Below are 26,001 nucleotides of genomic sequence, written 5' to 3'. Positions count from 1 at the left end.
ATCAGCTTACCTAAAGGCCTAGTTTACTACCAGCTTCCTAATCAGTATTCAATAAGTTATTATTGTGGGTTTCTGTACACTCTCAAGCATTTATTGTGGTCTGTAACTAGTTCTGGTTTAGAAACTGTTACTAGTCTGTAATAAGTATAGAAAGTGAGAGTAAGCATTTAGAAATTCATTTTTATTTTCTACTTTTTAAAGTACTGATGGTGGATTGGAAACTAAAACACAAAGCAAAACTGTCCTTTACCACAAATAGTGTAAAAAGCACGATTTACAAGACCATTTGTTCAGCTCTCTTGTAAAAAGGCCAAATGATAAAAAAGAAATAGCAATAATGTAAGGGGAAAGAAAGAAACATTCAGTGCCACTAAATGTCGAGCGCTTTATTCAGGGTTTAGTTAATGACTGCAGAAATGTTCTGTCCCACTCACAGCATCTTCCTCTAAGAGCTGGGTCTGGGCTGGCATCAGAACACAGAGTCAGCTCCCTGTGGGGCACATGAGGCACCTCTTCTCTCCTTGCAGTGCACAGCCTTCTCACTTCCGTGCTGTGTTCTTACAGTCTTTAAGGAACAAGACTAGTTTTTTCTTTTCCTTAATATCCCTTTTGCTTCCTAAAATTCTCTTCTTGCCAGTCAGAATGGATATAAAAAGTTGATTTGACAACTGTCCATGTGCTTATCCACTGAGGAGTGGTAAGGCCCAACCTGCCTTCTGTGAGAATGTGAACTTATTCTTTATTTTAGGCCTAAACTTGATGCTCGCTTATTTTACTATGGCAGTATCTAAATATTAGAACCGTTGCAGATTTATTAATTTTCAAACTCATATTCATGTTTGGAACTAGATCAAGCTACAGGTCTCTGCTTCTGGCTTGAGCCCATTCTCAAAAATTAGTGCATTAACAGGGAGATCAGCTCAGTGCTTTGTGACAGCCTGGAGGGGTGGGATAAGGAGGGTGGGAGGGAGGGAGACGCAAGAGGGAAGAGATGTGGGAACATATGTATATGTATAACTGATTCACTTTGTTATAAAGCAGAAACTAACACACCATTGTAAAGCAATTATACCCCAATAAAGATGTTAAAAAAAAATTAGTGCATTAAGACACTGTATCTTTGTTTTCTTCCATGCAAAATGGGCATTTTCAACCTTTTTGCTGTTAGTAAAGGTCAGTAATAAATGAACCCAGCATCAGGGGTCCAATCTGTTATGGCCAGTTTCTATATTGTCTTCCAGGGTTGCTCTGTTCCAGATCAGTTTTGGTCAGAATTTGAAGTGTGCAAAAAGGTTTGAATGAATAAGTGAAACTTCCCCTGGTGATGATTTAAAAAACAACAACAGCAACAAGAAAACGGTTCCAGTGGGGTTTTTTATTAATGTATAATATCAGATTACATTTATGGTATTGTATCTATCTGTCACAGGAGTAATTCCATCACTGATATTCTAGGTGGGCCTCTTGGGAAGAACTGGATCAGGGAAGAGCACTTTGTTACTGGCTTTTTTGAGACTGCTGAACACCAAAGGAGAAATCCAGATAGATGGTGTGTCTTGGAATTCAGTAACTTTGCAACAGTGGAGGAAAGCCTTTGGAGTCCTACCACAGGTAAGCCAGAAAGACTTAGCTAGTAAAAAAAATGACTAAGTACAGTGTTCCCTTTATTTGACACTTGCACTCAAGAAATTCACATTTCCCTGCAAAATATATTCCCTATGTATCGCTGTCTTTTTTTTTTTCTGCAATGCAGCCTTTTCATAGGGAGAGAAACTACTTCTAGAAGTTTGGGATTCTCTGACATACAGTTATCGAACTATTAATAGTTTTGATAGCTTTTTCCGGAAGACGTAAACCACAGCAGGAGCATGGGGCTTTTGTTTTTATCAACTTTTTGTTTCTGCTTCAGTGGTCTGAGCTCCAAGTTAGCAATCACAGCAGGTTGAGAAATGCTTTGCAAGATATAAAAGATGCTGCTGAAATAACAAACACTTGGAAGCATGAAGTAGTGGAATTGAAAATAAAAAGTGTAATGATTGGTTTTTTGTTCTTTGAAAAGAATGAACCATGTCAGAGTAATCTGTAGCTTTTTTTTTTTTTTAATGTCACTCTTTGATTTGGGTCACAAAGGATCTTCATTCTCACTGGCTTAGTATCATTCTATCTGTGTTATTGTGCAAGAGGACTTTTTAATTATGAGAGAAATAGCAACAGTTCCATTTTTAAATGATCTTAATGGAAACTAAAGAATGTCTTTACTGGGACCAAATCTGAAAGGCATGGGCTGTATATCTACTGGTGTTTGTTCTCATCTCTATGGATATAGTTGCTGGTTTAATATCTTTGTTCCCCTTATACTAATGAGCACTGAATCCTTTCTACTACCATGGTCCTAACAATTCTCTACTTTTAACACAAAATTAAAATGCCAGGAGCATCTCCAGGTAGATGCTACAGGCTACAAATCTAGCCTGAGAAAACAGCTTGTATGTCTTGATAGATTACCTCTGTGGAACATTTGCTCCTTTCATCTAGTGAGGCACTAAATATTGTAACTGCTAGACTGATGCTTTTAATTCATTTGTCTAAACTTTGTCATGTTGCCAGAAGCTTCATCAAAAGCTTTTTCAAAAGTTCAGCTTTGGTTGAACTTTTGAAAAACAGTATTGTTTCTTCAGAAAGAAAAAAGGGATTGGCAGAGGGTCTGAAGATAAAGAAACACTGGGAATACAAGTATCCCGAGGTGACAACATTAGGCAAGATAACAATGTTGAAGAGCATGGGATAGAATTTGGTTTTCCGAGATGCACTGCCGTTCAGTTGACTCTATTTTCTGATCCCATTTTAAACTACAGTAGTGAAACTTTTGTTCTTTTTTGTTGTTCTTGTTTATACAAATCCGCCCATTAGAATAAGCAAAGCTCTAAGAAATAATTTCAGTTTCATTGAGAATCCTTTAGTTTATCTGCCATGTGATGAAAAGATTTTTGTTTTATTGTATGTTCTACTTAGGAACCCAAATATGCAAAACGTAGAGGAAAACCAAGTAGCTAGAATTATGAAAATTCTTTATCTTGCCTCTCTGCCAACATGAATCTTCCAAACTTGCCTTTTCCCTCTTCTATGGCATCAAGTTTTTTATAAACTAAACAAGAAATACTTTGAGCTACGCCTTTAAAACTGTGTAATCGTGCTAATAAAAATGCTTCTCATTGTACATGTTTATGACCCTGGTTTCTGGGACTGTCTTCCGGTATCACAAGGATGTCTGTAGACAGAAGGTACTATTTCTTGTACAGTGACATCTTGAGAACGTTAAGTGAATGCCCAAGAAAGAGAGAAAGAGGGTAAACTCCTCAGACCTTTTTAACATCCAAACCAAGAGTTGCTTTTATTTTCCCAACTTTCCTTTGAAAGTTCAAATTAAGTAATTTTTTTCCTTTTCTGGAGTTTGATCTTTAAAAAGCAGAAAGAAGAAATTAAAAATCCAGGAACTATTTTTGTTTGCTTTTCCATCTTTTGTTTTCCCTTCCATCTTTCTGACCTTGCAAGAGTTTCCCCAAGACCTCTGACATTGAGATAGCAGAGATCTCTAGGTCAATTAATCACTTGTTTTCAGACACATGAAACAGGAACTTTGAACAAGAAACTTCCCTCTCCCTCATAGTGATCTCGAGACGTCAGCTGTGGAATCACAAGATGTCATTAGTTTCGGCAAATTCTTGCAGTTTGTGTGTGTGTGTGTGTGTGTGTGTGTGTGTGTGTATTTGTGTATTCTTCCCTCCTGCAGCTAGAAAGCAATCTTAGAGAAGGTACCAGTGTGGAAAACAGGACATTGTGTACATTTCAAGGTGGAGCCTTCTTTAATTTGTTCTACTCTACCTCTCAGCTCTGAGAGCGTGGACAAGATGGTGAGGCCTATAGTCAGAGTCCCATTGGCTTAGGCAATTGAACACCAAGACTTAAAATTGTTCATTCGCCTTGAATCTTGTTAATCACTTAATTCATGAAAAACAGAAAAATAAGTTTAAATTTATTTTAAAGCCTCAATTACAAATTTGAAAGGCTGCAAACTATAATTGGGGAATGACTAGGCCTATTCCTGCAATAAGACTTTATGATCTGAAAATAATCCATACCTGCATACGACTTCCCCCAGAGCTGGAGCCTCTTTTGCTATCAGGGATATCAGATAGGGCCAAGTCATGTATCTGTAGAGCTGAACAATGAAACTGTGAGTGCAGCAGTTCACATTCAATTTCACAATAATTAACAATTTAATAATTATTAAACTACTTTCATATGCTTTAAATGATAATACGTACCATAGGTTCCATACTTATGTAAAAGATACTGAGGTCCCAATCCCACCCATGAGCTTTCAGTGGGAGCTCATCGCCTTAAGTCAGCGATCAGAGGAAGAAGCCAAAATGATAAATTAAGCATAGGTAATTAAGTATAGTGTTGGAGTGCCGTGGGTAATGATGAGCAAGAATCCAGCTCCACACTCCGTCATTGCTACTTCCACCACAGAACTGTAGCCTTCCTTCTTTTACCCCCACTGCTGTGCTTTTCTCACCTTATTCTTTGGAATTCTCTATTACATGTTGCACACAGATTAAACTTTTTACAGTAGCATTCCAACTCTGTGATTTGCCAAGTCAAAAACCTTCTAAGACACCCCTTTCTTCACTGAATAACATCCAGATTCTTCCATTTGTGGGTTAGGTCCCTGATAATCTGGTCCCAACGCAACCTGTCCAGTCAGATCCACCACTCCTCATACCTGGGCACCTTTAAGTTTCAGTCAAGCTGGACTTACTGTGCCGTGAGATATACCTCACTTTTCTCGCTCATTTCCTCTGTCCACGCACTTCCTCTGTCTGAGATGATCTTCCTTCACTGGAGTCACTTTGGCATCTCAGACGTTAAACTCTGCCAGATGGCCTCTTCTGACTCCCTTTCCCTGTTAACCTTGACTCCAACCCCAGCTCTCCACTCCCACATCCCAGTCCCAGATGGGATCTAGAACTTTGTTTACAAATCTCTCCTGGTACTTCTCTATGTCTTATATTGGAATTATCTGTGTATTTATTTAATTTCCACTCAGTATTATAAACACTTTGTAGACATTACTAGTTAAGGAAGCAAGACGTAAAGACAAAATCATCAACAATCAAAGAAATCTAGCAAGAAGAATAGAGTAGCAATGCTAAATTAAACATAGATTTTTTTTTTTTCCCTTACTGATTTTTCTGTGTCTTATATAGCACATACAGTAGGTTACATGGTAGGAATTCAAGATGTATATTTTTCTGCTGAGTCACTAAATGCTTGCTCTCTTTTACAAGAGGCTGTGGTTCTACCAGTGTCTGGGTTTTCTTGCCATATAAACTTATGCAATTTATTTAATTTCTCCGAGCCTCAATTTCCTTGTCTGTAAAATGTGTATAATGGTAGTAACTACTTCATTGGGGTTTTATGAGGATTAAATGAGTAAGGGAATAAATAACTGGAAGTACTTAAAATACTCCCTGGCATGTAGCAATTACAACACACTGTGTTATGCTGGTTGTTACTATTTTTTAGAGTTCCTTAAGGGTAGAGGAGCATGTCTCTTTCATCTTTGTATTGACAAATGAGTATTGACAGTTTCACAAAGAAGATGATGATGGAGGTGGGCCTTAAAGGGTCATAAAATGTGTAGGTTTTAGAAGGGTTGGGGGCAGGGAGCTGTGGAGAGGATATTCTAGGATCCTAGACATGGATATTGTAAACAGCTACAGAGGTGGAACTAGAAAGAGCTGTGGGGGCAAAATGGGCAGAGGAGGCCACCTGTTACGGAGCGTTAGGAGAAAGAGGGCAAGACTTCACTAGTACTAAAGTGGTCGAGGAGTGGGTTGAGTCTTCTTGAGCTGGAAGGAGGGTAGGAAAAGAGCAGCCAAAGGGTATGCTGCGGCTGGCTGTGTGTGGACAGAGGACTTCAGCAGGCAGGATGGGAAGCAGGGAGATGGGCTCAGAAACTCTCTAGCTGTGATGTGGTGAGAGCCTGGACTAAAGTGAAGAGGGCAGTGGGCATTGGGCGTGGAGTGCCGAATTCAAGGGAGAAACGAAAAATAACTAGTATGGACATTAGTGCAACACAATTGTACTATTTCTGAGCCTAACCATTTGAAATTTGTGATAATTTGGCCAGATCTGAAAATCATTTTTTAATGCTATTTCTGAGAAAGTGTGTATTAAAACGTAGTGTAAAAGGTCGTGAAACATTAAATGACTTTACAGAAACAAAAATCTGAACACGTTACATGCAGTCAATTTACCTACAAATAAATGATACGTACATCAAAATTTTAAAGTTATTCTCAAGTTGTTATCAAGCTTAAACATTTTTGACTCATAAAATTCACCTTGTTTTTCTTCCTAGATGTTCCTAAAAGCAAAGCAGCATTTATTTTTAGACATTCTGTAATCCAACCTTAGGATCTCGATTTGTTCATATTGATGAATTTTTATTGTACAAATTCAATGTATAATAAAGTTTTGCAAACATTGCCAAAAGGCAAGATCACAGACACTTTGTTGCTTATAAACATTTGGGCCACATTTTAATAAAACTATACACTGTATATGTATGTATATACATATTGTGTATATATATATATTTTTCCCACCCTTCTGAGCCAAAACAAAGCAACACTATATACTTAAGGATAAGGAGTCATTCCTCCCACTTATTTAATTTATACTACACTCAATAACCGCAGAAGACAAATGCTTTTTTGTTTTTCATCTGACCTCCAAGGCTAAAGCATAATGCCTGTTGCTGTGATGCGTGGCCAGCCCTGAACGCCCCACACAGGCTCAGCCATCGCCACTGACCTGAGCGGTTGAGGAGTCAGCTTCAGGGAAGAGATGAGTCAGGTGGCGAACAATGGTGCTCTCTTTGTTCTTCCTTGAGCCCCAAGAATTGTTTTTGTAGCATACATACGTGATAACATTACATAAATATCAAATATTTGCACATCCTAATTTTCCCACCGGTGAACAGTTTCTTGAAAGAGAGGTAGAAGATCATTGTGATATATAATTTCCAGCGTATTTTTTGCTGCACAATCAGACTGTGCCTCCTTGGCCAAACCATATAACTTCTTAGGACCCTGGCTGTTTCATCTGTACACCAGGAAAAGGACGTAGGTGACCTCCAAGGACCTCTCAGCTTTAGAGATGAGTTTGTAGAAACACTGTTTCCAGTAGTATAGAAAACAACGGGACACCCACTGGCACCCCTCAAAGCAAATGAGTGCCAGGTACTATTTGTCAGACAAGAATGGAATGTTTGATTAGTTGTATGAAACTGAATTTTAACTGAACCAGTTCCTTCACTTAATTTTTCTTTAAAGTTAAAATTAAAGTATTATTTTAATGCTAGACAATAAACTGTAAACAAAAGACCTATAGAATTTCGGAATGGTATCAAATCCACTGCATCTAAAATTTTTGGATGTCTAGTTTCAACAAAAACTTTCTTCCAGTGTAATTTTGAATATGCATCTATTTTAAATAAAATTAATATATAGTATATTGCCATACATTTATTACATATAAATTATCAGGCTACTGTGAAAAAAGTTAGGCATACCATTTCTCAAGCAATTACAAACATCAAGGTTTTAATGGGCTGTTAGTACTATTCATTTAAACACTCTGGGTTGTGGTAGCTATTCTTTCAAAAGGAAGAAAAATAGTATGTGCTGAACTGTGACTATGATGTTTCATAGTTTTACTTCTTATGTTCACATCAGCCCATTTATTTATTCAGGCAGTGTTTACTGAGCATATACTATGTAAAGCCTGTGTGCTAATGACAGGGTACACAGCAAAGTTATGGTCTAGGAGAGGAGATAGACATTAAAAACAAAATGCTCATAAATGCATATGTAATTTTAATATTCACTATAAGCCGTATCCTACTGGATGACCTTATTCGATGTTAAGAAGCAAGAGAGATTCTCTGAGGAAGTGACATTGAACTTGAGACCTGAAGGATGTAGTTGGCCATAGGAAGAAGGTAGGGGATGAGATTCCCAGGCAGGGAGGATAGAATGTGTGAAGTGAACTGAGGAAGTAAAAGAAACCCAGGTGGCAGGAGGCTGGAGGCTGGAGTGAAAAAGGGAGTGGAGTAGCCAGGGACACTAAATGAGACAGACGAAGTGCAAGAGGTTGCATCATGCAGGGTCTGTAGGCCATCTTATGGGTTTTACATTTTACTCTGAATGTAATGGAAGGCCGCTGACAGTTTTTTTAAAAGGTTAATGACATGATGCAACTTACACTTGTGGTGATTACTTTGGTTGCTAAATGAGAGTGGACTGGGAGGGAGGCAAGAGTGAAAGGAAGGAAACCAATTAGGAGGTTCTTACAGTGTTCAGAGAAAGATACCGGTGGCTTGAACTATGTGGTGGCCATAGAGATAGAGAAACAAATGGATTTGAGATACATTGGGGAAAACAATCCACAGGACTGATGATTGGTTCCTTTTGGGAGGATCAGGAAGAAAGAAAAGTCATAGATGACTCCAAGGTTTGTGGATTGATAAAACGAAGGTGCCATCTATCAAAATGGGAAAGCCCGAAGTGAGAGAAGATTTGAGAAGAAAGGTAGCATCTCCCCATTTTACAATAACACTAAGGCTCAAAGATATTGGGTTCCTGTTCACAGGTATACCTACCAGGCCAGAGCTGCATTGCCACAGCATCTTAGGAAGGCACCTTGCCTTTATAACTTCTGTGTCTGCTTTGATGTTATGACACCTTTGGCCTCTACACAGTCCTCCAGAATAATGGCCTTTTCCATTTGGCCAAAGTAAAATTTCCTATTGTGCTCTTCCATTGGATGTGTTAAGTCTCTTTGAAAGTTACAAGGACACTGTAACCCATATAAAAACCTTCAAGTCAGATCCTGAATAGGAACAGGAAGCTGAAATCTCCACTCCCAGTGCAGGAACTGAGCCCGTGACCAGAGGGATGGATAGCAGTGCTTGGATTATGACTATGCTGCTGAGCACTGATGGGCTTTTTATGGACCCAATGGGCTGCACCTGCTCAACCTTTAATCTTTCTTGAGCTCCAGATAGGAATAAAAACTGGTCTGCCCAGGACTTGAGGCATTTTGCTATGGTTATGAGGAGCACAGGTTTGGAGACAAACACTATTAGGTTTGAATTCCAGCTCCATAACTACTAGCTAAGTAACCCTGGGCAAGTCACTTAACTTCTCCCAGCTGTGATTTCTTCATGTACAATAAGATCTATTTCATTAGGCTGATATGAAGATAAAAAGATATAACACATGTAAAGAGCCTTGCCAGGCACACGGTAAGCCTGCCATAGACCGGAGCTCTGTGTTCTGGCCTCTGAGTTCCCGGTGGAGATAACTTCAGTGAAGTAATACATTGGCTTATACTTGGTAAACCCTCACAGTTGTTATTTCCTATGTTTCTCAATAATGCTAGAAGCTTTTATATAAAGAAACATAATATTAAAAGAAAACATGTGAAAAACAGTAAATGGCAAAATTCCATTGGCAAGCCTTTGAACTTTAGATACCAAATAAACCTAATTGCTTCAATAATACATTGACTGGCCTTCTCAGAACCACTTCTTATTTAATTCTCTTTAGTTTATCAGAATCTCCTGATAGCACACTTTGTCTGCTCTCTTTAGCTTATCTGGACATTACTTTCATTTACCTGGAAGCTTGGAGGAGGATGTACAAATATATCCATCATCTCTTATGAGTCATATATTTGTCTCTTATATTCACTTCTGTAAAGCAGTGGAAGCATCCCTTAGGAACGTGATTTGATGCAGATTAAGAAATACCAGCATAAGTCTTGTTGCCTTCTCCAGAGGGTTCCTGTGATATTTGGCCACAACTTTGTTCTTTAAGCCATAAATTATGCCCCGGGGACTGAGGTTTCTAATGTGACTGTCCTTGAACTTGGCTTCCATGGTGAGGATACTCTCCTTCTGCCTGAGAGGCACAGACACCATTCATCTGGGGCTGACTTACCTTGTGCAGTTCCTCACAGACCAGTTGGGCACTGAGCATTCTCTCTTAGCCTAAGGCAATTAATGAAAACTAAAGCTTCAAAGAATTTAGTTCTCAATTCTCCTGACTGGATGTTATTAACCAAAGGCAAAAGAAAAATGGTAAAGAAAAAAATTTTCTGAATGTTACATCAAAAGTATTTTTCAGTTCACCCATGTGTACAGAGAGAGAGAGACCTAAATATTATCTTTATTGTTGCATCAGCATTTCCCAGTGAGACAGTGATTTTCTTTAAAAAAAATTTTTTATTCATATAGGCAGACCTAAGTAGACAGTGATGTAGCAAGTAGGGGGGATAGCTGTGCAATGCTCCTTACAGGAAATTTGATTGTCATTTTGCTACCTCAGCAGGATCCAGCTCATCTGCCTCCTTTCCCTTCTGTGTCATACATTCAGTTAAACAAATATTTGATTCTCATTCTTTCACTGATTTCTAAGTCGTGACACTTTCCTGTGTCTGTCTGGTTGTATAAGTAGAAGTGTGCCTTGGTTTATAGACCATATGAATATATGTGTTTGAGTGTCTGTAAATTCATAGAGTTTCAGAATCCCTGAGGAAGCTAGGATCATAAAAGAAATCCAGGGAAAATATATGAACAAAATAGGAATTTCTTCTAACAAGTTAATTATAACTCATAAACTTATAATTTTTAACTTTAATTTTATATTTGTTCATAGTAAGGAATATTACTAGGAATAAAAAAAATTAATTTCCCACAACTTATAGTGATCTCAGTTTCTTTATTCTAAGGACATTGTGATTAGATAAGTGTTAACAAGGGGCTTCAAATGTAGCTGTAATATTTTATTTCTTAAAAATATACAAAGCAAATATGATAAAAATTTAAGAAAACTGGATGGTAAGTACATGGATGTTTATTGTGCTATTTCTTTAAATATTTTTTTCTGTTTGGAATATTTCACAATAAAATGAGGGAAATATACAAAGTTTTTTAGGTTATTCATGCTTTCCTCTTTTTTTATTGATATAGAAAGTATTCATCTTTTATGGAACATTTAGAAAAAACCTGGATCCTTATGGGCAGTGGAGTGATCAAGAAATATGGAAAGTTGCTGATGAGGTAAGGATGCTCACTGAAGTAATTCTGAAAAAGGTTGCTCATACACACGAGTGGTTATCACAGCTGAGATGATTTTATATACTTTTGTGCATGTATGTGCATGTGTGTGTGGATAACTTTAAAATGGAAAACTCTAATACACCTCGAGCACTAAGTGTTTTGGATTAGACCTAGCCCTTTCCTCAGTAGTAAGTTTCCAACTCTCAGGCCCCAGAGATAGTATACTCTGGCCTTCTTCCCAAATGCGCATCCCTGAGACATGAACTAGGAGAGACCCAGACACCTACAGCACACCAGGATTATTCCCGATACAGAGGAGCATCTGTCCACACCATCTCATCTACTCCCTGTCTAGGTTCTGAAACTTTCCCAGCATAAGAAGGAGGCTTTGGTTTGACATGATATACTTCTCTGGGAAGCATAGGTTTAGCACAAAAGGTTAATGATCATCCTAGAACACCTGAAGATGGCTACAATCTTGTCTGGAAGTCACCAGAAATCAACCGCCTTCAGAGGCTTTGGCTGTGAGCACCTCCAGCCAAAATACCACATGACGTAGATGTGGCAGACTCTATTCCCTGAGGTCATTAGGACACCATAGGAAATACATGGATTAAAATGGAATCTAAATTCCTAAATAATACCCTGTATTAAAATGGAATCTAAATTCCTAAATAATACCCTGTATTTACCCACCAGGTGGTTAAGGAATTTAGGGCTGGGGGAGAGCTAGAGTGGGATTCTTGGTTCCCTTAACCGACACCCTAGCTGTTAACTGATAATCCTTGAAATACAGGCGTTATATTTAAGAAAAGGAGAACATAAATTGTTCCAGTTTACTAAACTTGAGGTTTATGTCCAAAGCTCTGGATGGTGGCAGACTACAATTATGGGACCTAAGAACATTGAGATGCAAAGGTCTTCTCAGAGAACAGCTTAATTCCACTGTCTCTGACATTTTTGGTCCTTGTTGTAAAGCCCAATTCGGTTTATCCCAAATGTTCTTTCCTTGGCTTCCTCCCTTCAGAGTAGATCTTGACAGAAGCTTTGAAATGCCTGTGAGTGTTAAACACTTACCCATTGAGTGTCTAACCTTAACATGCCCCTAATAAAATGCACTTAGATTAACCGTCTTCATTATCAAAGTTTCCTTATTACCGAACAAACAGGGGTTTTAAAGAAAACATTAACTAAATTGCAAGTGACACGTTTTAAGGTCTTTGATGTGACTTCAGAGAATGAACTATAGGAACACAGTGTGGTGGGAGAGAAACTTTGAAAGGAAGACATTAGACTTTATAAAATCTGCAAGTATTGCCAAGTCACAATAAAGTTTACAGGAAATCAGGATCATAAAAATAATCTAAAATTTTAGAAGACATGGTTAAGATTTTAAATGCCAATATGTGCAGAAATTTTACCTGTTTAGATTTTTATTTGATCAACTCATACTTAGGTATATCTTTTTTTTTTAAATTATTTATTTATTTATTTTTGGCTGTGTTGGCTCTTCGTTTCTGTGCGAGGGCTTTCTCTAGTTGCGACAAGCGGGGACCACTCCATCGTGGTGCACGGGCCTCTCACTATCACGGCCTCTCCCGTTGCGGAGCACAGGCTCCGGACGCGCAGGCTCAGCGGCCATGGCTCACGGGCCTAGTTGCTCTGCGGCATGTGGGATCTTCCCAGACCAGGGCTCGAACCCGTGTCCCTTGCATTGGCAGGCAGATTCTCAACCACTGCCCCACCAGGGAAGCCCCCTAGGTATATCTTTTTTACTGATCCTTTTAAAAATAATTTGCTGTTCAAAAACAGAGATGGGCTGCTGTCCTTACAGTTATGCCATGTGTTTGAGTAGCAGTGATAAATTTTTGTTGAGGAAGCCTTAGAATGGAGCACAGACAAAAAAGCAACATCCCAGAGAAGCAGAAAAGGCATTGATTTACAAGTTTTGGGGTCTGGACTTTAGTCCTATATGGTTGATCATATACTTTGCCCAAACAGGACCATTTGGGGAGAGGTCAGTTTCTCACCTGGACAGGATAATGGGACAAAAGGTGTAAACCAGGATTGGCCAGGGCAAACTGGGATTGAATTTCATTTCATCTACGTCCTCTCTGTGACCTTGGTATGACTTGTTTCTCTAGAGGGAAATGAATTGAGTAACAGCAGAGAGCCAAACACTTGAATCTTATCCCAATTCTTTGTAATTCCCCTTTCCCTGAAACGGAAATCAAAAGTGTGCACGATGACAATGTCAGGCCAAGAAACACTCTATTCCTACGTTGGATTGGGCCCTGCACTCCAGTGTGAAACCTTATCTTTGCAGATCTGGGCTGAATTGTGTGAAGCCATGAGGAACATGATTAGTTACAAGCTCTAAGACTTGGAAACAAAACTGGCCAAAGCAGCTTCCTTACCCTTTGTGCCCTAGGCCCGTACCTTCATCTTGGCACTGTATGCCCTATAATTCTATGGATGAATTTAAAGCAAGTCCAAGGGAGGGAAAGAGTTTCTAAGACCCAGAACTACAGAGATCTAATTTTCCCCTTCACAAACAACTCAGGACCAGATAGCTCCTCCACAGGAGCACTGACTTTACCAGCTGTGTAGACCAAAGAGAATCTCAAAGGAGGCTGAATCTTAAGGAAACAAAAAGATGACCCTAACATTGTGGTCTAATAAATTGGTAGCATTGCTGTACATTTTCAGGCTAATATGTATAATGGGCCCAGCCTAAGGCCTGGTACATAATAGGTACTAAGTAAATGTTAGCTATTATAATCATGTTTTCATGAGGTCTTTACCTGGCCGTCTCTTAAATGTTGTTGCTTGCCAGAATCCTAATTGTTTTCTTACTTTACTTACTCTTCCTGGGAAATATCATGCATCCTCTTAGCTCTAACTAATACTTCTGTGCTGATGACTCCCAAATCCACCTGTCCCCAGAGCTCCCGACCTGACATCTCAGCATGGACAGGCATCTTATGTCCATAAGTGAGTCTCTTAGCTGCCCCACCCACACAAGTGTCCTGCGTTTCCAATTCCAGTGGATGGCATCACCAGCTTCTCGTTGCCCAAAGCCAAGACCTGGGTCTCATCCTTTACTCCCAGTTTCTCCACCTGTCTTCACATATCAAGCCCTGTCAAGACTGTCTCCTGCAAAAATCTAGGATATACTCACTTTTCTCCATCCCCATCTCACACCACTACTAATTCTCATGTGGATTTTAGAAACAGGCTCCTGTCCGGTGTCTCTCTTACCGGCTCCCTACAGTTCATTCTGTTCTTTGCAGCCTTGCATCTGAGCACTTGTTTCTCCCCTTCTAAGGCTCCTTATTGCCTGTTGGACAAAGTCCACACTGCTCACGGTGGCTTGTAACGTCCTTCATGATTTCATCTTTGCCTGCCTCTCTAAACTCCCTCCCCAACTGCCTCTGCTTGCCAGGATCCAGCTACACTGAATTCCTTTGTTTCCTCTAAGGCACCATGTGCTGTCTGTTCTCCAGAGGTTTTTTCACACGCTCTGTGCCTGGGGCACCCCCAGCCCTTCACTGCCTGATCCCCCTCACCATTCAGGCCTCTCCTTACACATCACTTCTTCCCAGAAACCTGCCCTGATGCTCCAGGTGTGAGAGAGGAGCCCCTCCTACGTGTATCCTGTACCTCCACCCCTTTCACAGCTTTCTTCGCACGGGAGAGAGACTTACCTCTTAACTTGTCCATGTCCACCACTGGCTTGTAAGTTCCTTGAGGGCAGAGATATTCACTGTGGTATTTCCTTGCTTAGAGTAGTGTTGGGCATGTGCATGGTGTTCAATAAACATTGATTGGATGAATGAATGAATGGATGAATGATCTGATTCATTTATTTAAATGAATAAATAAATGGTTCATGTGTACTGTATCATGCAGGTAGCCTTGTGATTGACACACAACGGGTATCACCATTAGCAATGAGGACACTGAGCTCTGAGACATCGGAGGGACTTAGCTGAGCTGGGTGGTGGGCACAGAAACAGCTGTCTCCCTCGATTTCTGGTTCACAGGCTCTTTCGCCACAGTGAGCTTTCCCAGTGGCATCCATAATCTCAGGCTCCTTCACCACAGTCTGTGTTACCCTGTGTCATCCAAGCAGCACATCTGTTGGTTCTAGAATGGTTTAGAATGCTTTTAGAAGGAAAACTGTTCGGTAATTGTTTGCTTTTTGGATTACTTAGAAAATAGTTTCCTTCCTTACACATCGATAGTCAGGTAAGCTATTTTAGAGGGCAAACAAACTAACAGAAATAGTGGCCTTTTAAGGTGAAAATTTGCCCTGGAAAACCTGCAGAATAACAAAAGGAGTGTCTAAAGGAGTTGACAGAGTCTATTTTTATAACTGCCCAGTCCAACCGCAGTTCACTTTTCTGATTTTTTTTTTCATGTTTCCTTATCACAAGAGCAAACTCTTGCTCTATAATAACATTCCAGAGGGCAGCAATAGCAAAAGTCAACACTTTGAAGAAAATACTTGGTCCTTTACAGACTGTAATACATTTTTTAAGTTTCATATGTCACAAAATAAAATTTCTTCTTTGTAAATAGTAGTTTGGAAATACATATGATTTATTAGCTCAACTGCATAAATCTGGCAAATTCTTTCTTCCCAAAGTTCTTTATATCCACAAACTTTTGATGCTTTGATTAATTTGTAATGCTAAGTTGGAACGAAAATACTTAGAAATGTTTAGATCCCAGTAATTAAAATTCACCTTAGTTTGGACAGAGCTAATCTAAAGTTTGTATTTTTTTTAATCTGTTGAAAAGTGGTTTGTGACAATAGTGTAAATAATATTATATTGGGAATATGTATGTATATGTGTGTATACATGTATATATTTATTTTTAAAGAATTCTGCTGTTAAAGATCACTAAATCAGATGATCTCTGTAGCAAGTTCCCTTTAAGTCTTTTTTCCCCCCCCATAGCTCTTTTCTCTTTTAACAGTAATTTCCCACCTATTATTTTTCTCCCTGTCTGAGCCATGAGTTCCTTCAAGGCAGAGCCTTGTGTTATTCATCTTTGAATTCCCAGGTCTGCCATAGTGCCTAGAACTTAATAAACTCTCAGTAAGAGTCCATTAAGGAATACATGACTGAGCACCCAAACAATCACGAGGTTAATTTAAGCCATTCTTATCAGTACATGGAGTTGGTAACAAGAACTTTATATCTTTTAAAAACCAATTACTAGTCTATCTTGCTTCCCATTTTCTCTCCAAAGCCTATCACAATATCTGGCAGAAAATAGGTAATTAATACATTTGTTAAATATTCACTGACTTCAAACTAGTAAACTTTTACTAACTTATGTTGACCTTTCTCTAGTGAATATGATTTTAAAAGATTTTTACTATACTTGATAGTGAGTAAAACAGTTGAGATAGGAATGTGGCAAAATGCACCCTAGATTGGCCTGTGTCTCTGTCACTCATTTTATACAGTTTTCTTCTCTAAATATTGACAGTGCTATATATTTAGGTACTTATTTACTTGTGTTAAGAAATAGTTTCATTTGGGTAAGAACCACACACTTTGCTCAGCTCTCTATCACAAGAAAGTACAAAGTATAACACACTAAAGTAGCTTTCCCCCTATGGCCTTAGGAAACTAGAGTATGATTGGTGTGAATCTAAAGGGAGACTACATGCTGCAATGTTCTTAACAAAGTCTCAACCTTGTTTCTAAGCATGATGTAAATTACTAGTATTGTGACACTTTCTGCTAACTTGCTTTCCAAGATAACTTGTAAAGGGAAAGTCTTACAAGTCATACTGTCATACCAGGGAAACGTTTCAGTGGCCAGGCCCATGTCTTGGGATTTCCCAGGCTCTAACAATACTAATAGTCAGGGTTGATTAGGTGCTTACCACAAGCTACACTCTGTGGCAAGCTCTTTCCACAAATTATCCCATTTAGTCCCCATTACAAGCCTTTGAAGTCTATCCTAGTATTTTCTCCATTTTTTTCCAGTGAGCTAAGTGAGACTTCCAGTAACACATCTGACAGCGTCAGCCAGCGAGTGGTGGAGTGCAGACTTAAAGCCACTTCTGTGTGACTTCATAGCTCCAGTCTTTCATCAGCACTTTTCTTGATGCTTAATTTGACTTAAGAAAAATTCTCAAGTATTTCTGATTGATCTGAAAGGAAATGCTGACCTATCAGTGTTAAAGAACTTCTTATTTGATAATTTGTTTTTAAGGAGTTTTATAGAGTCTTAAAGATGAGAAAGTGGAGGCACACCGACAGGTGAAGTGACTGGTTTTAGATCACACTCCATATTGGGGGAGCTAAAACCAGCACTCATTCATTTACCATTTGTCATTCTTCCTTAAATCGGATTGATTTGTCATTCATCAAAGCTGTGTTTGTTTTGTTTGGCCAGCATTCCAGGGGCTCAGTACACATTTGTTGAACAAATGAATGGGTGTGTTGAGGCTGACAATGTGTCTGACATTGGTAGTGAGCTAAAGAGCACATGTCTTTACCCTCAGGAAGCCAACAGTCTAACAGGGGAACTTGCACCCATACTTCTGTGACTATGTGCCTGACTGCCCTAGAGGATGATCAGGAGTATTTGGAATGGTGCTCCCGGCTAAGCAATGGCACAAACCTGAGAAGGTCAAGGTGTATGGGGAACTACAAGCTAAGTGTTTAGTGCTGCTGGAAGTAAAAGTGGAGGGGGCTCAATTCTGAATGCCTTATCTGCCATCTGAGAGAGTTCAGTTATTCTGTCAGCAGGAGAGCCACCATAGTATTTAAAACAGAGAAATGATGGGGTCAAACCTATATTTTAGAAGGATCCCTGTGGGGTTGTCAGGTGACAATCAACTTGAGATTACAGTATGAAGCTTAAGAGACAATAATGGCCTGGCCTAGGGTTGTTGTAATAGGGCTGGCAAGGAGATGGAAGATTAAGAAGTATTTGGAAGAGGTCCAGGGCTGGATATAAAGATGAAAAATCATTCGCTTATCGGTGGTAGTTGATACTCTGAGCATGAATGAGATCTCAGAAGGAGCATTTGGAGAGTTGGCAATGAGGAAAACTAATATTCAAGGGACAGGAAGAGGGAGAATTACCTACATGTGATAATAAGAAGAAATGTCCATAGAGGGTGTGGTTTCTCATAAGGCAAGGAATAGATGTTTGAAGAAGGGAAAAAATGTTCTATGGTCTCAGGCAGTAGAGACAACAGATACACACTCATTATTTAAGATTTCTAGATGAGAAAAGGGGGAGACATTAAATAATAACTAGGGCTTCCCTGGTGGCACAGTGGTTAAGAATCGGTATGCCAATGCAGGGGACATGGGTTTGAGCCCTGGTCCGGGAAGATCCCACACACTGCGGAGCAGCTAAGCCCATGAGCCACAACTATGGAGCCTGCATGCCACAACTACTGAAGCCAGCGCATCTAGAGCCTGTGCTCCACAACAAGAGAAGCCACCGCAATGAGAAGCCTGTGCACTGAAATAAAGAGTAGCCCCCACTGGCTGCGACTAGAAAAAGCCCGTGCGCAGAAGTAATGAAATTGAAACTGTATTTTAAAATCTTCCAACAAACAAAAGTCCAGGACCAGATGGCTTCAGAAGTGAATTCTACGAAACATTTAGAGAAGAGCTAACACTGATCCTTCTCAAACTCTTGCAAAAAATTGCAGAGGGAGGAACACTCCCAAATTCATTCTATGAAACCACCATCACCCTGATACCAAAACCAGAAAAAGATATCACAAAAAAAGAAAATTATGGACCAGTATCACTGATGAACATAGATGCAAAAATCCTGAACAAAATACTAGCAAACAGAATCCAACAATATATTAAAACGATCATACACCATGACCAAGTGGGATTTATCCCAGGGATGCAAGGATTCTTCAATATATGCAAATCAATCAATGTGATACACCGTATTAATGAATTAAGGAATAAAAACCGTATGATCATCTCAATAGATGCAGAAAAAGCTTTTGACAAAATTCGACACCCATTTATGATAAAAACTCTCCAGAAAATGGGCATAGAGGGAACCTACCTCAACATAATAAAGGCCATATATGACAGACCCACAGCAAACATACTCAATGGTGAAAAGCTGAAAGCCTTTACTCTAAGATCGGGAACAAGACAAGGATGTCCACTCTCACCATTCTTATTCAACATAGTTTTGGAAGTCCTGGCCACGGCAATCAGAGAAGAAAAAGAAATAAAAGGAATACAAATTGGGAAAGAAGAAGTAAAACTGTCACTGTTTGCAGATGACATGATACTATACATAGAAAATCCTAAAGATGCCACCAGAAAACTACTAGAACTAATCAATGAATTTGGCAAGGTTGCAGGATACAAAATTAATGCACAGAAATCTCTGAAATTCCTATACACTAACAATGAAAAATCAAAATGAAGAATTAAGGAAACAATCCCATTTACCATCACAGCAAAAATAATAAAATACCCAGGAATAAACCTGCCTAAGGAGGTGAAAGACTTGTACTCAGAAAACTATTAAACACTGATGAAAGAAATCAAAGATGACATAAACAGATGGAGAAATATACCATGTTCTTGGATTGGAAGAATCAGTATTGTGAAAATGACTATACTACCCAAAGCAGTCTACAGATTCAATGCAATCCCTATCAAACTACCAATGTCATTCTTCACAGAGTTAGAACAAAAAATTTTACAGTTTGTATGGGAATACAAAAGACCCCGAATAGCCAAAGAAATCTTGAGAAAGAAAAACGGAGCTAGAGGAATCAGGCTCCCTGATGTCAAACTATACTACAAAGCTACAGTAATCAAGACAGTATGGTACTGGCACAAGAACAGAAATATAGATCAATGGTACAGGATAGAAAACCCAGAGATAAACCCACACATATATGGTCACCTAATTTACGACAAAGGAGGCAAGAACATAAAATGGAGAAAAGGCAGCCTTTTCAATAAGTGGTGCTGCAAAAACTGGGCAGCTACATGTAAAAGAATGAAATTAGAACACTCCCTAACACCATACACAAAAATAAACTCCAAATGGATTAAAGACCTAAATGTAAGACCAGACACTATAAAACTCTTAAAGGAAAACATAGGAAAAACACTCTTTGATGTAAACCACAGCAAGATCTTTTTCGACCCACCTCCTAGAGTAATGAAAATAAAAACAAAAATAAACCAATGGGACCTAATTAAACTTAAAAGCTTTTGCACAGCAAAGGAAACCATAAACAAGACAAAAAGACAACCCTCAGAATGGGAGAATATATTTGCAAATGAAGCAATGGACAAAGGATTAATCTCCAAAATATACAAACAGCTCATGGAGCTCAATATCAAAAAGACAAACAATGCAATTACAAAATGGGCAGAAGACCTAAATAGACATTTCACCAAAGAAGACGTACAGATGGCCAAGAGGCACATGAAAGGATGCTCAACATCACTAATTATTAGAGAAATGCAAATCAAAACTACAATGAGGTATCACCTCACACCAGTCAGAGTGGCCATCATCAAAAAATCTACAAACAATAAGTGCTGGAGAGGGTGTGGAGAAAAGAGAACCCTCTTACGCTGTTGGTGGGAATGTAAATTGATACAGCCACTATGGAGAACAGTATAGAGTTTCCTTAAAAAACTACAAATAGAACTACCATACAACCCAGCAATCCCACTACTGGGCATATACCCTGAGAAAACCATAATTCAAAAAGCAACATATACCACAATATTCATTGCAGCACTATTTGCAATAGCCAGGACATGGAAGCAACCTAAGTGTCCATTGACAGATGAATGGATAAAGACGTGGCACATATATACAATGGAATATTACTCAGCCATAAAAAGAAACGAAATTGAGTTATTTGTAGTTAGGTGGATGAGTCTGAACCTAGTTTGTCATACAGAGTGAAATAAGTCAGAAAGAGAAAATACTGTATGCAAACGCATATATATGGACTCTAAAAAAAAAAAATGGTACTGATAAACCTAGTGGCAGGGCAGGAATAAAGACATAAACATAGAGAATGGACTTGAGGACACGGGAGGGGAGGGGAAGCTGGGCAAAGTGAGAGTAGCATCGACATATATACACTACCAAATTTAAAATGGTTAGCTAGTGGGAAGCTGCTGCATAGCACAGGGAGATCAGCTCAGTGCTTTGCGATGACCTAGAGAGGTGGGATAGGGAGGGTGGGAGGGAGGCTCAAGAGGGAGGGGATATGGGGACATATATATACATATGGCTGATTCACTTTGTTGTACAACAGAAACTAACAGTATTGTGAAGCAATTATACTCCAGTAAAGATCTGTTAAATAAATAAATAATAGCTAAAGGAGAATCTGGAGGCAAATGAGGGGGTTTTGTTTCAAGAGGGGAGAGATGTAGCAGGTTCACAGGCTGAAGCCAATAAAAAGCGAAAGTTGAAGAGAGAAAGAACACAAGTCCTCCAGTTCCTCACCCAAGAGCCCTTATTCACATTCTCAGCTGGTTAGATCCAAAATTAGTTTTATGTTTGAGTCTTCCAGGATACATGAGAATAGTCGCCCTTGTCTAATTAATATGTTTACTTTCCCTACCATCTCAGAAACTCTTTTCAAACATTAATGAATTCACACAAAGTGAGGTTGTTTTAATGAGAAATCCACTCAAGGAAAGGAATATTGGCTGCAATACATATCCTGGGCACAGTTAATATTTACTGAACAAACACAGTGATGTGAGCCATCTCCAGATTCATCACTGAACTCGTGAGAGTCTGTCTTAAGGCCACTATCTTATTCTGCCTGTATTACAGGTAGGTGGGAACACATCTTACCTCCCAATACTAAATCCCAGACTTCCCAAGGGCAGGATATAATCATATGTGTATCTCTTTAGGTCTCAAACACTCAGCAACACTTGGCAAAAATACATATGTCAATGCACATTTATTTGAATAAGTGATATGAGGCAAGGTTACATTTTTTATCTTATTTCGAAAGAATGGGTTTCTCTATCTCATTTGCTTTTTCAACCTATTTATTTTTCCTATCTAGCTTAAAAAAATAAGCCGTTGACCCTAACACAACTCTCATATTCCACCCGAATATTTAAGCACCTTTAAATCTCCAGTAATACACCACCATTTTAACTCCAGTTATTTTTACTTCATAGTTTCGTGACTTTCTTAAAGTCAGTTTTTATGAATTAAAGAGATGAGTAGTACATTGCCATATGTGGTTTTAAATGGCTCCTCAGTTGATTTTTATTGCTGCCTTTCATGCTCTGTTATTACAGAGTAGAGAATGGAAGGTAACATAAAAGAATCTGTCATGATACAGTAAGTAACTGCATTCTATACATATTATCTTTTCTAGCATGTATTAAATTGTGTTATAATTATCTGTGTATGTCTTTATAAACCCTGAGCTTTGCAGGGCCCACGGACCATTTATCCTCTCTTTAATCCCTATTGGAGGACCTGGCATAGAATAGGCATTCCCTGAAAACCTCATGAAAGGAAAAGTACAGAGCTGAAACTGTCTGTAGACTGATGCTTTAGAGCTGCCAAGATTATACATAGTCTTTTGTTCAGTTAAAGCCAAATAGCAGGAATGGTGGGGGGTTGTTATGAAATTTAAACTTTTAGAACTCCTGTCTTTTCAGATTATCAGCCTCTTAAGTGTTTTTAACCCTGTAGTATGTGAACTACCCCTCCTAAGCCCAGTGTTTTTCCTCTTTCTTTTCTGCAGGTTGGACTCAGATCTGTGATAGAGCAGTTTCCTGGGAAGCTTGATTTTGTCCTTATGGATGGGGGTTGTGTCCTAAGCCATGGCCACAAGCAGCTGATGTGCTTGGCCAGATCCGTTCTCAGTAAAGCAAAGATCTTGCTGCTTGATGAACCCAGTGCTCATCTGGATCCAATGTGAGTTTCCGAATTCCTGCTATTTAATAACACAGGGGGAAAAGAATCATTGAGACATACTTCTTATTGACACAAATTTCCATCAGGCTGTCGTGTCTGCAAGCAGGAGACTACCTTCTAGATATGAAATAATTGCCCAGTGGAAAAGTTACTATTTGACATGCGCACAAGTGCTTATTTCCTAGTATAAGAGCCATGTGTTCTCTTCTAAGTGTAATTTTGCAATTTCATACAAACTCTTCCCCCTTATTGACATGTGATAAAATATTTAGTTACATAGGCATACTTGGATCCTTATGGTCTTCCTTACTATCCCATTTATAACATAGGAAATATTTATAGCATAAAATAAAGAACTACTATTGATGCTACATAATGAAAAATATACTTATTTGGGAAACTTTTTTCAAACTGTGAAATTTTTTCCCAAATATTTGTCCTATTTATTTATGAAAACTTAGAATCTGCCCTGTGGTTGGAAAGCTGATTGTGGCTGACTCTATTGCAACATTCTGTTAAAAGGATTCAAGGAAAGATAATTTAAGGAATTACATTGACAGAAGAATAGGTATGTTATCAAGGATAGAGACAGATTATTAACATTCTGTGATGTTATATGTGGTATTTTTTCTTTGCTAGAACATACCAGATCATTCGAAGAACCCTAAAACAAGCATTTGCTGATTGCACAGTAATCCTCTCTGAACACAGGATAGAGGCAATGTTGGAATGTCAGCGATTTTTGGTGAGTGTTTCTAATTTACCTAAGATCTCATCTCTCCTTTGATTCTTGATAACAATCTGATATGTGCTGGTTCCTGCAAGTCACAGCAATGTACAAGCTCACAGCTATCCAGCTTTACTCAAAATACCTGCCCAAGTGTCTCACTTTGTGCAACGAGTTGAGGTTGGAATTCAGCCAATCTAAAATAGCAGCTTATTACTAAATTACATTAATAAATTGGAACATCTATACTTTTTGCTTCTTTTATTTGGGGATCAGTCATGAAAAAGACTAGGTCCTGATGCTTTCAGTAACTGAATCTCCCATGGATGGGGTCCAGAACAGGCCTGGATTGTCTTGCAACCTGATGTATGGTTTTAACGCAGTAGTTGAAAGGTTTATTTCATTCTTCTAGCCATTATTTGGAACTCAGCTTAGTGCGTCTCCCAACCACCTTCTCATTTGTGGTTTCAAAACTGTCACCGATTCTTTCAAGTGATGTTTACAAATCCCTTTGGGTTTAGCCACAAGGAAATCCTGAGGATGATATATCACATCATTTCTGTTAAGGCTTTTCAGGCTCCTGGAGGTAAATGCTTTTCTTACTGAAGGATTGTTATTACCATTATTATTACTAAGCTTCGAGTGATAAGTTAGGGGCCGACTCACAACCTCTTGCCCAGCTACGGTCAGGTTCAGCTTGAACGAGTGAAGGAGGCACAGTAATTCAGGCACATCCTGACCAATTTGAAATTGTTAAGCTTCAAATCCACTGTTGACGTGGTTCAACTCTTTATGGTGCTGTGGACTTAACACTCATTTGTAAGGTTAATACACAAGGGATCTAACATGAATAGTTCTTGTTTTCAAAGCCCCCTTAGTTCCTCTAAAGTTCTCTGAAGAAGCACATTGTTCAGTACTATATCAATTTAAAAAAAGCAATCTCCCAGCTTCTAAGTAAAAAATTACAGCTGATTTCACAAATGGTAGAAGCTCCATAAAGCACGAGGACTCAGCAGTGAAACAAGCTCTCCCTGACTGTTCAGACTGCAAGCCTCTGGACACTCGCTGTGTGTTCTTTCTGGCTTTCCTCATCCTCTGAGCCTGTGCCCTTCTTGCCTTGCTTTGGTCCGCCCTGCCTCTTTGTCCGAGTTGTCACTAACGGCCACTTCCCTAGGTCATAGAGGAGAATAGAGTGCGGCAGTACGACTCCATCCAGAGGATGCTGAGCGAGAAGAGCCTCTTTCGGCAGGCGATCAGCCCCACAGTCCGCTTGAAGCTCTTCCCCCGCCGGAACTCGAGCAAGCAGACGTCTCGGTCCAAAATCGCTGCCCTGAAGGAGGAGACGGAAGAAGAGGTACAAGAAACAAGGCTTTAGAGAGCAGAACAAAGGGTTTGCCTAGGACATTCACGCGTGGAGTTGAAGAAAAGAAAAAAAAAGAGTTTCTGCCTCAGAAAACAAGGATGAATGATGTTTTTTTAAAAAAGGAAAACTTCGGGTAAGAGGAATTAAGGATGTTCCCGTGGATGAATGGCTTCCTGGCAATGGTCAAACCGTGTGACAGGTACTTCAAATCCTTGAAGGTTTACCACTTGGAATCGCAAGCCAGCTTTTCCTGAAAACTTTTCCCTTTGGTCGTCACTGGAAAGGTGGCTGTAAACGTCAGCCAGCTTAATTCTTCAACTTATTGTTTAGTGAAACTTACTCATTTATATTATTGAAGAAGAACTGTAATCATACTACTTAGAGATACAATTAAGTAATGATAACTGGAAACTTTAGTGGCTTATATATGTTTATATACCTTTTTCTCCACGATATTTAAAAACACAGCTATATTGTCTGTTAAGGATTCAGACTGCCCCGTTTCCAAGCAAGTAATGGAATGCTGTGAGAGTCACAAGACAGCCCATCAAAATATGCACCACACAACACCTAAGTATCAGTCAGGAGACAGAACTTCCCAATCTTGGAAATCAGGGTTAGTACCATTCAGCAATACCCAAATGCAAATAAATCAGAAAACATCCGTTATCTGGGAAACGGGCTGTTACAGTCCCATGTAGGGAACCAAGATGTAGCTCCCTTGATTTGGAAGAGAAGATGTCTGCTTCCAGAAAGTAA

The 26,001-nt window shown here is 39.1% G+C and overlaps 1 protein-coding gene across 1 annotated transcript in view; it reads left to right on the top strand.

The window, feature by feature from the left end:
- Positions 1–25,407, top strand: part of CFTR (CF transmembrane conductance regulator) — a gene marked incomplete at its 5' end in the record, with an annotated part of 192,659 nt that extends 167,252 nt beyond the window's left edge. The window contains 5 exons of the mRNA XM_082662061.1: positions 1,456–1,611; positions 11,105–11,194; positions 22,980–23,152; positions 23,792–23,897; positions 25,054–25,407. Coding sequence (XP_082518187.1) covers positions 1,456–1,611; positions 11,105–11,194; positions 22,980–23,152; positions 23,792–23,897; positions 25,054–25,254 — 726 coding nt within the window. The 3' untranslated portion in view covers positions 25,255–25,407. The remainder of the gene's footprint in view (positions 1–1,455; positions 1,612–11,104; positions 11,195–22,979; positions 23,153–23,791; positions 23,898–25,053) is intronic.
- Positions 25,408–26,001: the final 594 nt, after the last annotated feature.

The sequence above is a fragment of the Grampus griseus genome (genome assembly GCF_964374135.1).
Source record: "Grampus griseus genome assembly, chromosome: 9".
Classification (NCBI taxonomy): Eukaryota; Metazoa; Chordata; class Mammalia; order Artiodactyla; family Delphinidae; genus Grampus; species Grampus griseus.
Note: the sequence above shows the minus strand (reverse complement) of the source record. Positions and strands in the feature narration are given on the sequence as shown.